Here is a 14995-nt window from a genome sequence, read left to right on the forward strand (position 1 = left end):
AAGACATATGAGAAATTTAATATATAAAGAAAAAAGTAGCAGCTGTTGACTGCATATTTGACCATAAAATTTAAATATTTTGGACTTTTATTTTAAAGACACAAAAATAAAACCTGTGTGGGTCTATATAAGTCATATTAACAATTCCATGAATGTTCAACAGGACTAAAAATTAGCAAAGATGTTTTTTTTTTTTTTTAACCTTGTAACACTTTTTAAACACCTTCTCGGGTTGCTGGTGCAAAGCACCTTACAGTATTTGTGCTATATATTTACTTTATTTGGCAACTGTCTGGGTTTCGTGGGTTTTTTTTCTTTGCCTTCTGTAAACAACACCTTTTACAAACTAGCACAGTGAACCACAAGCCCTGCAATCTGTTATAACATCTACAGAAAAGAAAATGAACTATTTTGGTTGGTTGCTCAAAATATTTTGCTTTTGAACAAGAGGTTCTAAAACAGGATTTATTAGTAAAACATTGAACTCCTGAATTTAACATTAGACGTAAACAGTTGACTGTTTTTAGTTCAATAGAGTCTTTTTGTTTAGCTTTTCTCTCTCTGTGAAGGTAGAATACTTTTTGTTTGTTTGTTTGTTTGTTTGTTTTTCAAGTCATTTTCGTTAGAGGTCTGGGTGGTGACCTTTGCTATGATGAGGAGGTTTTGTACGTGTAGCTTTGTGAAGGTAGAAGAGTTGGTGCTGAGGGCTTAACATTTAGTATTTGCTATTTTGGAAAACAAAACAAAAACAAAGGAAAAAGAAAGTTGTCCCACCTGGTAGTCAGCAGGCTGAAATGGCTGAAGCTAAAAAGAGTTTCTTGTTGACGAACTTTCTGAGAGACAAAAATTAACAAACAAATTCATAATGCCAGAACCATCCTTAACCGGGAACGCTAGAGTTCTTGCAGCTTTTTTCCCCCTTTTCTTTGACCTTTCCTTCATTCACTTATTAATTTTTTAAACGAGAAGTTTCTAAGGATTGTGGCTCTTAGGATGACATCCAACAGGGTAAGCAAACTTACGCCATCCTACGGTATGGCAGCACTTTACTGTACAGCTTCACCAGTTTCTTTGTCAATGGTACAAAAAAGTCCCCTCGCTTGTTTGATACAACCGTAACATGAAGATTGTCCCGGTCTAGAGCAAAGCTTGCCTTGGAGCGATTTGGATTCAGTTCGTTCCCAAGGTAATATTGTCTTAGGGCAGGAGAGATGTTATATTTATTCATTTCTGTACACCGTAACAATAAGCAGACTAGATGATCATCACTTACTTAGACCCAGTTTGTTTTAAAGCTACCACACAGCCGCTTCGTTCATTTCTGGTGGATGTGACAAGTGATTGCCATAGTTAGCACCACCGTTGACGGATATCGAAGAAAATGGAGGACTGGGGCCAAAAACTTCCGCGGACATGGAGTGCAAGGACCCGGGCAGGTTGGGTTCGGGACTGGGCGAGTCTCCTGGGGGGTGCGACATGATGTCAGTGAAGCGCTGAGCCTCACTGGAGGGGTGATGTCCGGGCAGGGGGTGATCCATGGCCCCCAGGGGAGTGCCTGACGGCCCCGAGGAGGGCACGAAAGGGAGATCCACGGGGGTCTGCGCTTGAGACGAAGGAGGTCCTTGCGGGAAGAAATCGTAATTGCTTCCAGGGCCGTAATACTCGCTCTGATAATCTGGCAGACAAGGAGAGACAGAGGGAAGGTAACACACAGGCCAAGGAACCCGAGGGGAGAGACGCGGGCTGGCGTGGCTGGCGAGGGAAACGCGCTAACGGCTTAGGGGGTGCTCCGGCCCGGTCCCAGGGGTCCCCGGCCGGCGGAGCCCCTGGCCAGCACTGGGGACACTGAAATGTGACGGCTCGGTCTGCGAAACCGTCCGGCAGTGGGGGGAATTAACCCCCGCCAGGCTCCGAGGAGGGGCGAGGAAACCTGCCAGCTTGGCCCCCACCACCACCCCGGGGAGACGGAGCAGGGGGACACAGGGGACGGGACCCCGCCGGTTCGGACGGCCCCGGTGCCGAGCGGGGAGCCCGGCTGGGGGCAGCGGGTACCGGACGGTGGTATGGGGGGGTCGAGGTGGGGCGTAGCACGTTATTACCCACCTCCGTAGAAGGAGAAGGGCCCGTTGGGGATGAGCTCCCCGGGCTCCAGCCGGTCCACCAGCGGCCGCATCCTGCGTGGGCTGCGGAAGAAAGCGTGCCGGCGGGCGCCCAGCGCGCTCAGCTGCTTCATCCGCCGCTCCTTGGAGCGCCGGTTCTGGAACCAGACCTGGGGGGTTGGGGGGTGTGTGTGTGGGGGGGGAAGAAACACCGGTCACGGGAGTTGCCGTCGTGGGGGTCCCCTTCACGGGAACCCGGCACCCACCGCCGCCCCGGCAAGGACGATCCCCCCCACCCCGGGGCTGCGCTTTTCCCAGTCGCTTTTGTCCCGGGAGGGGGGGGATCGGGGGAAGGGGGGGGCCCGATCCGGTGCGCCCCGACCGCGCTCCTCCTCCTCCTCGTTTCAGACGGGGCCGAACCCACGCGTGACGGCGGCCCCACAGCCGGCCGGCCGGGCGCTCCCCGCAGCTCGCCGGCTGCAGGTCAAGAATGATTGAGTTAATTCTTATTACCCTGACAAGATTACTCCTAATTACCCTCACACTGAGACTCTCCAATCTAACCTCGTCTTTAATGGTCCTTTAACCCCCCATTACCCCCAGCGCTGCGGGTTTATAAACCTTTTAATAATTCCAGCGCATTGTCATTCTTATTTATCCATTAACCCCTCACATTTCTGGTTATTAATTTCGATACCATTTGCAGCTTTTTTAGGACTTTCTAAAAGAAACCTGCAGCTCTGCCCTTGCCCACCGGCCGGGGCTGGGCGGGGGGATACACCTTGGTAATACCGATATAAAAGGCCGGCGGAGCTTTCCCCGGCCCTGCAGTGCGGGGGCTGCCGGTCCTGCCACGCCACCGCATCCCCCGGAGCGAGCGGGCAGGGGTACCCGGTGCCACCAGGGCATTTGGGGGGGGGGGTCGAGGGGGGTCACGGTACCTGGATGACCCGCATGTTGAGGCCGGTCTCCTGCGCCAGCTGCTCCCTGATGTGCCGGGTGGGTTTGGGGGTGGCCGCGAAGGCGGCTTTCAGAGTCTCTAGCTGTTTGGCTTTGATGGTGGTGCGGGGGCCCCGCCGCTTGGCCCCCAGGTTCTGGTCGTCGTTTTCGTTGCTGCCCGTCTCCTTGTCGGACACGTTGGCGCTTTCCGAGTCCTTCGCGTCGTCCTGGGAAGGGTCTTGGGAGTCGGGGGACAGGCTGGGGTCACTGCCGGTGGTGGCTGGGTGAGAGCAAACTGGGTCATGGCTCGGCTGGGGGGGGCAAATACCGATCGCAGGGGACGGGTGGTGGGTACGACAGGGGGAGAGGAGAGGAGTGAGGGAGAGGAGGAAGAAAGAGAGAGAAGAAAGAGGGGAGAGGAGAAAGAGAGAGAAGGAAGAAGGGAGAAGGAAGGAAGAAGGGAGAAGGAAGGAAGAAGGGAGAAGGAAGGAAGAAGGGAGAAGGGAGAAGGAAGGGAGAAGGAAGGGAGAAGGGAGAAGGAAGAAGGGAGAAGGAAGAAGGGAGAAGGAAGAAGGGAGAAGGAAGAAGGGAGAAGGAAGAAGGGAGAAGGAAGAAGGGAGAAGGAAGAAGGGAGAAGGAAGAAGGGAGAAGGAAGAAGGGAGAAGGAAGAAGGGAGAAGGGAGAATACCGGCTCCCACCCCGCGCAGAAGCCGGGGCCGAGCGCTTCCCCCCACCGCATCGCCCCGGCCGCACTCCCTCACCTGAATGCAGGCTGTTTTCTTTGGCAGTATTGCTGTTATTTAGGTAATCTTCTTTGCAGACAAACTTGTTTTCGTCTATGATGTAGAGCTCCTCGCCGGTGGAGAGTTGCTTGTTACACATCATACACGTAAAACAGTTCAAGTGGAACACTTTGCTCCGCGCCCTGCGGACCAGGTCGCTGGGGGAGATGCCCTGGGCACAGCCCGCGCACTTGGTCCCGAAACACCTGCGGGGAGAGGAGCCGGCCGGGGGGGTCAGCAGCGCCCACCCGAACCGCCGGGAGCAGCCCCGGCCCCGCGCCCTTCACCGCGGCCTCCGCTCGCCCCGCCCGGCCGCGCAAAAGGAAAAAATTCGGAAATAAAATCAAGCGGCCCTCCGGAGCGCTCTAACGAAAGGCTACTTTAAAAAAAAAAAAGAGGGGGAAGAAAACAAAAAAAAGAAAAAAAAAAAAAGACCCGATCTGGGCAGGGGATGGAGTGCTGGGGGATCAGTTAAACACCCGGTTTGCCTTGTCCAGGGCTTCCCCTCCGCGCCCTGCCGCGTTGATTAACGACGCTCTAATAAACGTTAAGCAGGAATTCTTATATGTTGTTCTTCATCGCTCACGGCCACGCGTGGGCCGCGGCAGCTGCCGGTACAGGCTCGGCCGGCGCCGGGCACCCGAGGACCGGCCGGACCCGACCCGTTCCCGGGACCCGGACCCGTTCCCGGGACCCGGTGCCTCCAGCTCTCCCCGCGGGGCTCCCGGCAGCCGGACCCGGGTCAGCGCCGGGGGAAGCGGCGGCCGGCGGGCGAACGAGCGCCGGTACCCGGCTCCCCTCTCCATCAACCCGCCGGGGGTCGCCGGGGGTGGGGGGGGTTTGTCGCTGCCCTCCGGGGCGGCCTCGGCTCGGTTTGACGGGAAACGCTGGGCCCGCGGAGCCGCGCACCGCACCGCGCACCGCACCGCGCCTTCCCCGCCGGGGCGGCCCCGGGGCTCCGGTCCGCGGAACGCCGCGGAAAATCCCGCCGGGAAAACCCCAGCGAGTCCCGCTGCGACGGCGGCGGGGGTCACCACCACCACCCCCCCCCGGCTCCGCGGCACCGGGACCGGCCCCCGCTATCGTTCCGCCGGTCGATAGTTTCGAGGTAACTTTGGGGAACTCGAGCTCGACCGGTGCCCGTCGAGAGCGGCCGGGCCTCGGTCTGCCGGCCCCGACGGGGAGCCCCTTCCCCGGGCAGGACCCCCCCGCCCGCCCCCGGAGATCACCTGGGGAAATAACACCGGGGTTCGGACGGGGCGTCCGCGGGTCACACCGACCAACGGGGGAAAACAAACAAACAAACAAACAAAAAAAAAAAAAGCGGGGGGGAAAAGGGAGATGAAAAATGGATGCGGAGGAGCTACGGCTCCGGGCAGGGGGGGGGCCGGTACTTACCGAAAGAAGTCGTTTTTGCAGTAAAGCTTGCCTTCTCGCGAAAAGCATTTCTCTGTCAAATTGCATTTACATTCACAGCACTGAACACACTTCACATGCCAAGCCCTGTCCAGTACATTCAACAAAAACCGGTCCAAGATTGGCCTTTTGCAGCCTGCACAGTGAACCATTGTCTTTGGTTATTTCTGAGAGCGGGGGGTAGTGGTTTCCCAGATGTCAAGCAAAAAAAAAAAAAATTAAAAATAAAAAACAACAAAAAAATTTTGAAAAGACGACAACACCGGCGTAGGTTTGCTTTTTTGTGTGTTTGTTTTAAAAGCCTTGGAGAAGTGAAGGAGGAGAAAAAGGAAGGGAGGAAGAAAAAATCTTCGTTCGAGTGTCCTAGGAGGGATACACAGGAGAAACCACCCACTGCCCGAGGAGACCAGCGCTTCGACACAACCGCAGAATCCCGGCCGCTACCAACCACGACAGCAACAATGATAATAATAAGAGTAACAATAAAACAACAACGACTATAAAGATCGGCGCTCGTAAAAATTAAAAATTAAAAAAAAAAAAAAAGAAAAAAAACCAAAGCCAAACGCCAAAAAGCGAGCGTGACGAGTTTTTTCTCAGGTCTGAGGTAGAGCAGTCAGGAGTCAAAGTGCTTTTCCCAAAGAGAAATCAAAGGAGGAGGAAAAAAAAAAAAAAAATATATATATACAAAAAAAAAAAAAAAAGAAAAAGAAAGAACCAACCGGGACATGGAGACCCGAGAGCGGTCAGAAGGGCTTCGCCTGCTGCCGCGGCGACATGGCCCTACGCGCCGCGGAGCGGGCCGCCGTCCTTACGCGGGGTGGGAGGGGTGGGGGGGGTCGGGGAGGGGGTGGAGGGTTGGGGGGGGGGAAGATGCTCCGCGGCTCCTCGCTCCGTCCCCTGTCTCCTTCTCTTTTTCTCTCTTTTTCGCTCTCCCCTTCGACGTCTCGCCGGTACCGTCGCACCCGCTTCCTACCTCCCCCCGCGGACCGCCCTGCTCGCTACCCACCGAGCCGGCGCGGCATCGTCCGGCTCTGCCGCTTTTTTTTTTTTTTTCCTTTTTTTCTCCCCCCCACCCCCTCTTTTTTTTTCTTTTTTTTTTCTTTTTTTTTTTTTTTGTTCCGCCTCCCGCTTTACCGGACCGGACCGGGACCGTCCCGAACCCGGTACCGGGAGCGGAAGGCGGAGAGGGGGGGTGGGGGGAAGGGCAGGTTGAAGGGGGGGTGGGAAAAAGGGGGAGGGGGGGGGGAAAAGAAAACCGGGGAGGGCAGGGCAAGGAGAGCGGCGCTGCCCGCGCCGTCCCGGCAGCGCAGGGCGCACTGCATGTTCCCGGCAGCCCCGCGGCCGCAGCCTTATGCACCGCGCCTGGACGTCACCGCCGGCTTCGGCCAATCGTCTCTCCCTCCCACTCCCACTCCCACCCTCCCCTCCACTCCCACCCACCCCTCCCCACCCCTCCGCTCCCGCCGCGCCGCCACCGCCGCCGCCGCCGGACGGGGCGTCCCGCTCCCCCTTTTATAGAGCCGCCGGGGCGCCGCCGGCCGCCTCCGCCCGCACCGCGGACGGACAGGCGGACGGACAGACAGGCGGACGGACGGACAGACAGACGGCCCCGCTGCCGCTCGGGCCCGGCCGAAGCGCTCCCCTTCTGCTCGGAGGGCCGGGAGCAGCGGGTAGGTGCGCGGGATGGGGAAGGCAGTGGTGGTGTATGGGGGGGGGGGGGGGGAATGGGGCCGCTCGTTGGGGTCTGGCACACCCCACCCCCACCCCAAATCCCCCCCGCCCCGTAGAGGTTACGTATCCGTTATAGGGATCCGCCGGCCGGTTTTCGCCGCCGAGGAGCGGAACGGTTGGCCGGGAAGCGGCGGCAAACGAGTTGCCGTGGGGTTCCCCATCGTAAACGGCGGGACACGGGGGGAGGGGCGCGGAGCCTGCGGAAAAAAACCCCAAACAAACAAACAAACAAAAAAACCGGCGACGCGTTCGCCTTTTCCCGGGGAAAAAAAAAAAAAAAAGAAAAAAAAAAGGTGCGGAAAGGCCCCGGGTAGCTCCGACGTGCCCGGGGCGGGGGGGTGCGGGGGGGAGGAGGGGGCCCGGCCGCCGCGGGCGGAGGGAAGGCGCCGGTAAGTTCGCGGTGATTCCGTTGCCGGCGCTCGCAGCGCCCGTCTGGGGCCGATCGGCAACCGGGCGCCGCTGATGTACTTCTTTTTTTTTTCCCTTTTTTTTTTTTTTTTTTTTTTTGGCAATTAAAAATTCATTTGCTTTTTACCTTCCAGGGGCTCGGTCGGTGGCCGGGGCGGTTAGGAGGGACGTGATTTCTCTTTCCTCCGCGCTTTGCTGCCCGGCGGGAGCCGCCGCTCCGGGGAGGTGTCACCGCCCGGCAGACGCGGGCCGGGCCCCCCCCTCCCCGAATCCCCCCTCTCACCTTCCCTGTGGGCCGATTGATCCGCTGGCGGGGAATTAGGAGGGAAACGGCGGATTAAATGTCCGGAGCGCGCATCCTCCGCGCCCGCGGAAGCCCCGCTCCGGAGCCCGCAGCATCCCCCGCCTCCCCGCGCCCTTACTCACTGTCCGCGCTCGCTTTCACGTCTGTTTTCCTCGTCCTTGACGGAAAAAAAAAAAAAAAAAAGGCGAAGGAGAGGAAGAAATTAGAAAATAAAAAGGAAAACGAAGGCAGGAAAACCCCCTCCGGTGCCGGGGTGCGGAGCCGCGGCTCCGCGCTCTACCCGCCGCTCCGGCCTGGGGGCGGTCGGGGGGGGGGTGCGGAGCCCGCCCGGGCCGGTTTTCGGGGCTGTCCCCGGGCCGAGGCATCGCCACGATGCTCCTGCGGGTGTTTAAAAGCCCCGGGGCTGCGTCCGCCATTTACTCTCCCCGCTCCGGCTCTCCCGGTGCCCCCCGCACCGATCCGGAGCCGGCCCATCACCGTCCCGTCGGGGCCGCCCGGGCTTCTCGGCGTCTCTCCGCGTCCCTGCCCAGCTGTTGGGTCGCTTTGCCGTCGCTTACGGGGATCAATAGAGCCCTGGGTGTCCCCGTCCTCCCCCCCCGCCCCCCGCATATGGGCCGCTTCTCATGCGGAGCGGAGGGGGCCGAGGCGGGGCGGGCGGCCCCGCTCCGCCGCCCGGGAAGGCGACAGCTGTAGGCGGCCGTCGGGGGACCTCTTCCCTTTGACTGCGGGCCCCCAAGTGACATGTGTTGGTGGGGATGAATGAGGGGAAGGAGATGAGCATCTTCTGTCCATCGAGCACCAGTTTTTCACAGCGATTTTTTTTTTTTTTTGTGGTGGTTGGGTTTTTTTCTTCTTTTCCCAGGCGTTGGTGAAAGCATCTGGTTGTCCCCTGCCCCTCTCTCGCCCCACGCAGGGCCCAGGGACGCCGAGGAGGGCACAGACCCCTGTACCCCCCCGGGCTGACCGAGGGGGAGCGGAGCCCGCCGGCCCGGGGCACCCACCGTCCCCCTGCGGTGGAGCGGGCAGCACTGATTTACCGGCGGGGCTCCCTGTCCACCCGCCCACGGCACACGCAAATCCCCCCAAACCCCGCTCCGGAGGGGGGGGGACACGGACCGTGGGGTGCCCTAGGTCCGCCTCCCCCCCCCCCGGGGGACCCCGACTCAGCGCAGGCGTTCGAGAGGTGAAAATGCCAGCGCTGTTTCCAGCTGGCTCCGAAAAGAAAAAAACTCACCAAGCCCGGCCTCCCACGGGCCTCCTCTGCCCCGCGGGACCGGCGTGGGGCACCCACGGGCCGGGGAGTCCGCGGAGCCCGAGGCGGGGGGAATCCTCCCCACACCCCCGGGCCACGGCCTGCCGCCGCCCCCCCCAGGGCAGTGCCTCTGGGTTGGGGGGGTGGTTGTTGTTGTTTTTCATTGTATTTTGCAATTCGCCCAGGTCCGTTCCCGGCTGGGCCCTTTGCCGGGGTGTTTCAAAGAGGGAAATTAAAAGGGTAAAAAAAAAACCACCAAAAAGAAAAAAACTCAAATTTTAAAAAAAATCTAATACAGAAAAAAAAAAGTCCCTTTCAGGCGAGTTTGAATTTGCGTTTTCTCGCTGTCGTTCCCGTCTTTTTAGTTAAACATCCCCCTGTTTATCATCAGCCTTTCTACACCGCTGCGCTCCGGGATGGGATTTCTCCCTCCTTTCCCGGGCACTAGTGCTGTACAAACACCGGAGCCCTCTCGTCCCGGACTCTGCTGGCAAAGCTCCGGGGACCCCCCCTCTTCCCTCCCCCGGCATCTCCGAGCGAAGCCGAAGAAGAAACTTCCCTCCCACCCGCGTCCAGACGCTTTCTCTGCCGTGAGCATCCTCGACGGGGCGGGGAGGGGGGGGGCAGCCGAGACCCCTCCTCATCCCGGGCAGCGTTGCAAGGGGGGGGAACACACACACCTTCCCCCCCCCCCCGACTTTTCCCCCGTCGGAAGAGCGCCTGCGCCTGATTAAATATCTATGCGGTTAATGCACTCAACAAATATTGAAGTTACGATGTAATTAAGCCCGGTGAACAGCCCCGCGCAATAAACCCGTTGCTGGACGGGATCCATCGCTGCGCGCCGCGCCAGGTTTGTGGGGGAGAGGGAAAAAAAAAAAAAAAAAAATCTTTAAATTATGTATTAGAGGGTCCCAGTCTATTCTGCCGCACTCGGGGCGATGCTGGGGTAAATACGGCCGCCCCGTCCCCGTCCCGCCCCCCCCGGCTCCGCTCGCCTTTCCCCTTTCTTCTGTATTTTTGTGCCCCCCTCCCCTTTGCTGAGCCCACCCGGGTTTCCTTCCACGTCGCTAAATGTTGTCGCTTACACTCCGAGCTCATGCATTGTTTATGGAAAATATAGTTAATAAATAATTACAAATCCGAGGTGTGCGTCTCTGCCTTTGACTGAGAACTGCCGGCGGAGACGGGAAAGTGCCCGGCAAGGGGCCGGCGGCGGCCCCGGGGGGGTCCGAGCCCACCCGGGGGGGGGTCCCGGGGGTGTTGGGGGGGGACTCGGCCGTGGCCGGCTGGGGGGGTCGGTCCGGGCCCGGGGCGAGCGGGACAGGGCAGGGGGAGCCCGGCGGGGGAGCCCGGGTGTGTGCCAGCTGAAGGGGATCCTTCCCGTTGTTAAAGGGCAGATAAAAGACGAATAAAAGAGAAAAGAAAGAAAAGTAAAGAGGTGGCGGGGGCGGGGGGAGACTATAAAAAAAGAGGGTGAAACAAACCCCAGGAGGATGCACCGATCCCGGCTCATCCATCTTCATTGTCTCCGTGTGTGCAAAAGCAACTCCAGTATAAGGAAAAGCCACTATCAAAGCCATGGCTTTATTTTATATCCTATAGATCAGGAGGGAGGCAAAGCTTTATTTTCGCCCAGAGACAGATATTTTATTTCTCTCTTACGGTTTTATGTGTGAGAGATGTCAAAAAGGTAAAATAGATTGCTAATGCATAGGCAAAACGAAGCTGTTTTGGCATGCTCTGTGTCATGAGGTCTCCCAGGGAGAGCAGGCTGGGGATTTAGGGCTGATGGGAGACTCGGGGGGATTTCTGCTAAAACATCTCTCTCCATAAATTCAGCCGCATGGTCAGCTCGAGGGGGAGAAAGAGGTTTTAAAGGGGAAGCCTTGGAGCAAGGTGGGAAGGCACGGCTCGGCGGAGCGGGGACCCCGGCTCGCCGGGGAGGCCCGGGCCCGCTCCGGCTCCGGGGGGGCCCGGAGCTGGGGGGGGGGGTTACAGCGGGGGTTTCGATCGTTTCTCTCGCCGGAGCAGGGACCCGCAGGAGCCGCTCCCCGCCGGAGCCCCTGCGCGCAGCCCTCAGCCCCAAACAGCCCGCTCCTCACCTGATGGTATTTGATTTTTTTTTTGGTTGCCCCCACCCCCCTAAAACAAGCCACCAGCCCCCGACCTGGGGGTCCAAACCCAGGAGCGGCAGCCCCCGGCCGCCCACAGCTGCAGGCGGCCGCCGGAGCGGCACGCTGCTCCGCATCTGCCTCGCCACCGAGCCCCGGCAGCGGGTTTGCGAGGACCTTTTGCAAAGTTAAAATATATCTCCCCAAGCTGCAACAATTTTCGTACTTTTTGACCTCGGGGATTTACTTAGCACGTTAAGTTCAAGGCTCAGAAGCCCAAGGCTATTACTCATTTAGGCACTCCCACCACCACCACTTTTCACCACATATTTTATCATTTGACTTCCCGGCTTAAATTCATGTTATGGCAAATAATGGATGGTAATACTTTCCCCCTTCCCCATGTTAATTGTCTTGTCTGACAACCTCCGCATTCGAAATGATTTAAAGCAAACAACGGTGCGGCGAGACCGGGAGACAAACCAGCACAAAACATCTGCGGGAGCCCTGCGGCTCCGGCTCTTCCCTCGCAAGTTGGTGGCTGGATCCGGGGGCTGGATCCGGAGCATGGCGAGGCCCCCCCAAAAGCATCGCCCAGCTCTTGCTGGGGTCACCGCGGTGCTAAGGCAGCTTCTCCCCAGCAACCCGCAGCCCCCGGGGTGCCGTGCCGCCGCGCTCGGCCCTGGCCCGGGCCCCTCCGGCTTTGCTACCCGAAATATTGCTCTTCTTGAGGTGGCTGAAATGGGGAAAGAAAACAGAGTGCTAGTTGCAAATTAAAAAAAGCAAGGTGTAGTTGATTAGCAAATTAATTATTTCAGTACCCCCAGGATTATATTGTTTTTCTAAGTTCTGTGGGCCTGTGTAATTTACTAATTTCACAGTCGCTGAACTTCCCTGGGAGTGAGAGTCAATCTCATTCACCTATCTAACACGTATACGCGATTTTGTGCAGAGGCAGTGGTTCTCTTGGCAGTGTCGGAGGGAAGAGGGTGTCCAGACCTTTCCCCCTGCTCCTGCCGCTGACCTGCTGCGTGACTCTGGGCAAATTGTTTTTCTTGTTTCTGAGAGTGGACACACTGTCACTGGCTTCCCATGTGTGCCCTGAAAAAGGGCTGCTGCGTTACTCGTCCTTTGCAAGCAGCTGGAGAAGAGGGTTCCCAATATAAGAGGGTTTTTGTCATCAGCAGAATGTCAGCTTTCGGTGTCTGACATCACCGTCACGCAGAGCGCTTGAGAAAAATAATTGAAATCAAAACAAACAGGACTATCCCAATAAAATACAGGGAGAATACGCCCGCACTGGTGGGAAACCAGCGCTTCTCTCTGCCTACCTGCTGCAGATGCAGGAGCAGATCTCAGTGGTTCAGGGTGATAAAAACAGCATCACCTGGACCAGGGGTCACAAACTTCCCTCACCGTTGGTGAAAATGAATCCAGAGCTCCTGGCTGTGTTTATAGCTGTCTGCTTAGTCCTGACCTCCGATTAATCTTCTTCTATATATAGATTCTATAATTTGATACCACATTACTATATAATATCCTATGTCACACCCTGTTTACACAGGCTTCTATTTTAAGGCTTCTGACGGGACGGGGAGGCTCTGGCCAGCGTGCCCTTCTTTCTCCCTGCTTTATCGTACACACACAAATCGAGGCAGCTGGGTTTATGCGGTCGGAGCCCAGCAGAGTTCCTGGCTGCCGGGTGTCCGCAGCTCAGCACAACATTTTGTCTGCCTGGGCCAGGGGCGGGTAAAAACCAGGTAAAAGGCAGAGGCTGCGTGGGAGCCCGTGGCTCAAAGTGCTCGCACACCCCTGCGCTGCAAGCGTGGAGGCAGTTAAAGAGGTCACTGGCACGCTCCAGACAGGGCTTGTTAGCACTGCATGGCACTGCACTGCTCACGACACCTGAGCTACTAATTGAGCATCTCATTTCTACAGGGTCACCACTGCACTGGCATGGAACTGGAGCACTGCAGTAAGGAGATGTGGCCAAACACGTTATTTTATTTAAAATGCACGTTTAAAACCCCCGTTACCTTTCCTTTCTTTGTACAGCGGGTGATGTTCTAAGTTTGGCTATACGCATACACAGCTCTTTTCAACACTATAGCAAGGGTATGGCATGCACAGCCACAATCCCATTACTCTGAAATGCATCAGCATAACTTTTTCAAGATGAAAAAACAGATCTTTTTGTTCTAGAATGTGAAATCCCACTAGTTTCAGCTTAATTTTTCCAGGAGAGGCCAGGGGTAGAGTCCATCCCCGTGAGGGTCCTGCCTGACGATGCTCTGCTGTCCTCTGCTGCGCTCCGGGACAAGTCCCCCCATGCAGGGCAGAGCCGCACACCAGCATTACCGAGGACCAATCCTCCATGCTCAGAAGCTCATTGCTAAAAACACGTCGCGTTCATAAAAAAAAAAATTCCTCAACATTGTGATCGTTCATATTCCAGCTGGGCCTGCAGATCCCTGCCAGAACCGCTGCGTTGGGGAGGCCGTGCAGGAGGGTGCGGGGTGGGGAGCAGCTCCTCGAGGGTCACCCAGAGATGGGCGCAACCCAAATCTCCCAACTCCCATGCGGATGCACCGCACCCTTCAGACTCCATCACCCCTCAGCTCCCTTCCTTATCCTGTTGCCTGGTGGATGGGGACCCCCCCCTTGCCCCCAAGACCCTGTCTGCGTTGCCCTCCCCGGGGCTGCCGCAGAGGGCCGGACGAGGCTCCGGAGTCTTGGCAGCACCGGAGGGGCCATCTCGCTCCGCAGGGCATCGCCTGCGCTGGAAACGCAGCCCCATGGTGGCATTATCACTCCAAAGAGGCAAAAATGTCACGCGAAAGGCTGCTCACCCCTGGCTTTGTTATGCCGCGGTCTGAACCGGTCTTTTTCCTGTTCCGTACTTTCGATGCACGGTTGTTTGTTGAACTCCTGGCAGCAGGCTCTTAACATCGCACGTTACAACTTCTCACGTCACCCGCTCCCAGAAACATGCACGCACGGTGCTACGTAACCGGAATAGTTAATCAGCCAGCTGGGGAGACATCACCCCGCTCCTCTCCTTCCTCGTGGCCTTTCCTAACGTGTTATTGAGTTTGTCACTCAGGAATTACCGGGCACCGAGAACTTCCTATCAGCCGGGTCCCTGGGTGCTCTTCTCATCTCTCTGTCTCCACAGGTGAAGGTGGCTCCGGAGAGCAGCAGCCGATGCATCCAACCCCGAACCAACATCACCACGAAGGCGCGGGAGCTCGTTTTGCTTACAAACAAGTAAACCTTGTTTCAAATGGAGAGTCCCTTACTTATCTACGTTTCCTTCGGGAGCAACCCCAAACCCTAGCGAACAGTTTTACAAAGCGTGTTTCTCCTGCCGGTGAAACTACACCGATAACAATTATCTGAAGGAGCTATTCTGTGCTGATCCGCCTCGTGCTGGGAGCGCGCTGATGGCGTGTGCGTATGAAAATGGAAACTTCCCGAGATGTTCAGACTCTGAAACTCTGAGTCTGCAGAATTCCCTACCAATGTGTTTTTTCAGTTGTTGAAATAAAATCTTCATTGCTGTAATTAGTTAATATTTGTAAAGCCTGTAAGATTCCAGAATAAATGGCTGAAAGAAATTTGCATGGCTATTAGATAAATGTGTTAGTAATAATGAAGATGGCTGGTGAGAAGACATCACTCCTAATGATGTATGATTTATTTCCTTAAGGGTGTGCTAATAAACAAAACTCATTTTTAAAATCTGGCACATTTATTCCACATACGCTCTCAGATCAAGTAAGTTAAGTCTAACCACAGCAGGGTCTTCCTCTTCTCCCCTCTCTGAAATTTCTCATTAACGCTTGCCGTGCCGGGCTGTTGATGGCGAGGACAAGCACTCCTTCCCAGCCAGCACCCTAGATAGTAAAACCTGTTGCCCTTGGTCCTGGCCTGCCTGCTGCCAGCCA

The 14995-nt window shown here is 56.9% G+C and overlaps 2 protein-coding genes across 3 annotated transcripts; one reads left to right on the forward strand and one right to left on the reverse strand.

Moving 5' to 3' along the window:
* Positions 1-182: 182 nt before the first annotated feature.
* On the reverse strand, positions 183-5845 carry LHX1 (LIM homeobox 1). Its single transcript, XM_069790940.1, has 5 exons — positions 5219-5845; positions 3800-4026; positions 3041-3318; positions 2104-2269; positions 183-1675 (listed from the first exon to the last, which is right to left on the reverse strand). Exons 1-5 carry the CDS (start codon positions 5386-5388, stop codon positions 1296-1298), a joined length of 1221 nt encoding a protein of 406 aa, XP_069647041.1. The 5' UTR covers positions 5389-5845; the 3' UTR covers positions 183-1295.
* Positions 5846-5964: 119 nt separating this feature from the next.
* Positions 5965-14771, forward strand: LOC138686721 (uncharacterized). Of its 2 annotated transcripts, none has more exons than XM_069790941.1 (2): positions 5965-6909; positions 14224-14771. In XM_069790941.1, the coding sequence occupies exons 1-2, from the start codon at positions 5965-5967 to the stop codon at positions 14317-14319; spliced, it is 1041 nt and encodes a 346-aa protein (XP_069647042.1). In that variant the 3' UTR covers positions 14320-14771. The 2 variants fall into 2 exon arrangements, with proteins under 2 accessions (XP_069647042.1, XP_069647043.1); XM_069790942.1 differs by lacking the exon at positions 14224-14771 and adding an exon at positions 7513-8514.
* Positions 14772-14995: the final 224 nt, after the last annotated feature.

The sequence above is a fragment of the Haliaeetus albicilla genome, chromosome 9, assembly GCF_947461875.1.
Source record: "Haliaeetus albicilla chromosome 9, bHalAlb1.1, whole genome shotgun sequence".
Taxonomy (NCBI): Eukaryota; Metazoa; Chordata; class Aves; order Accipitriformes; family Accipitridae; genus Haliaeetus; species Haliaeetus albicilla.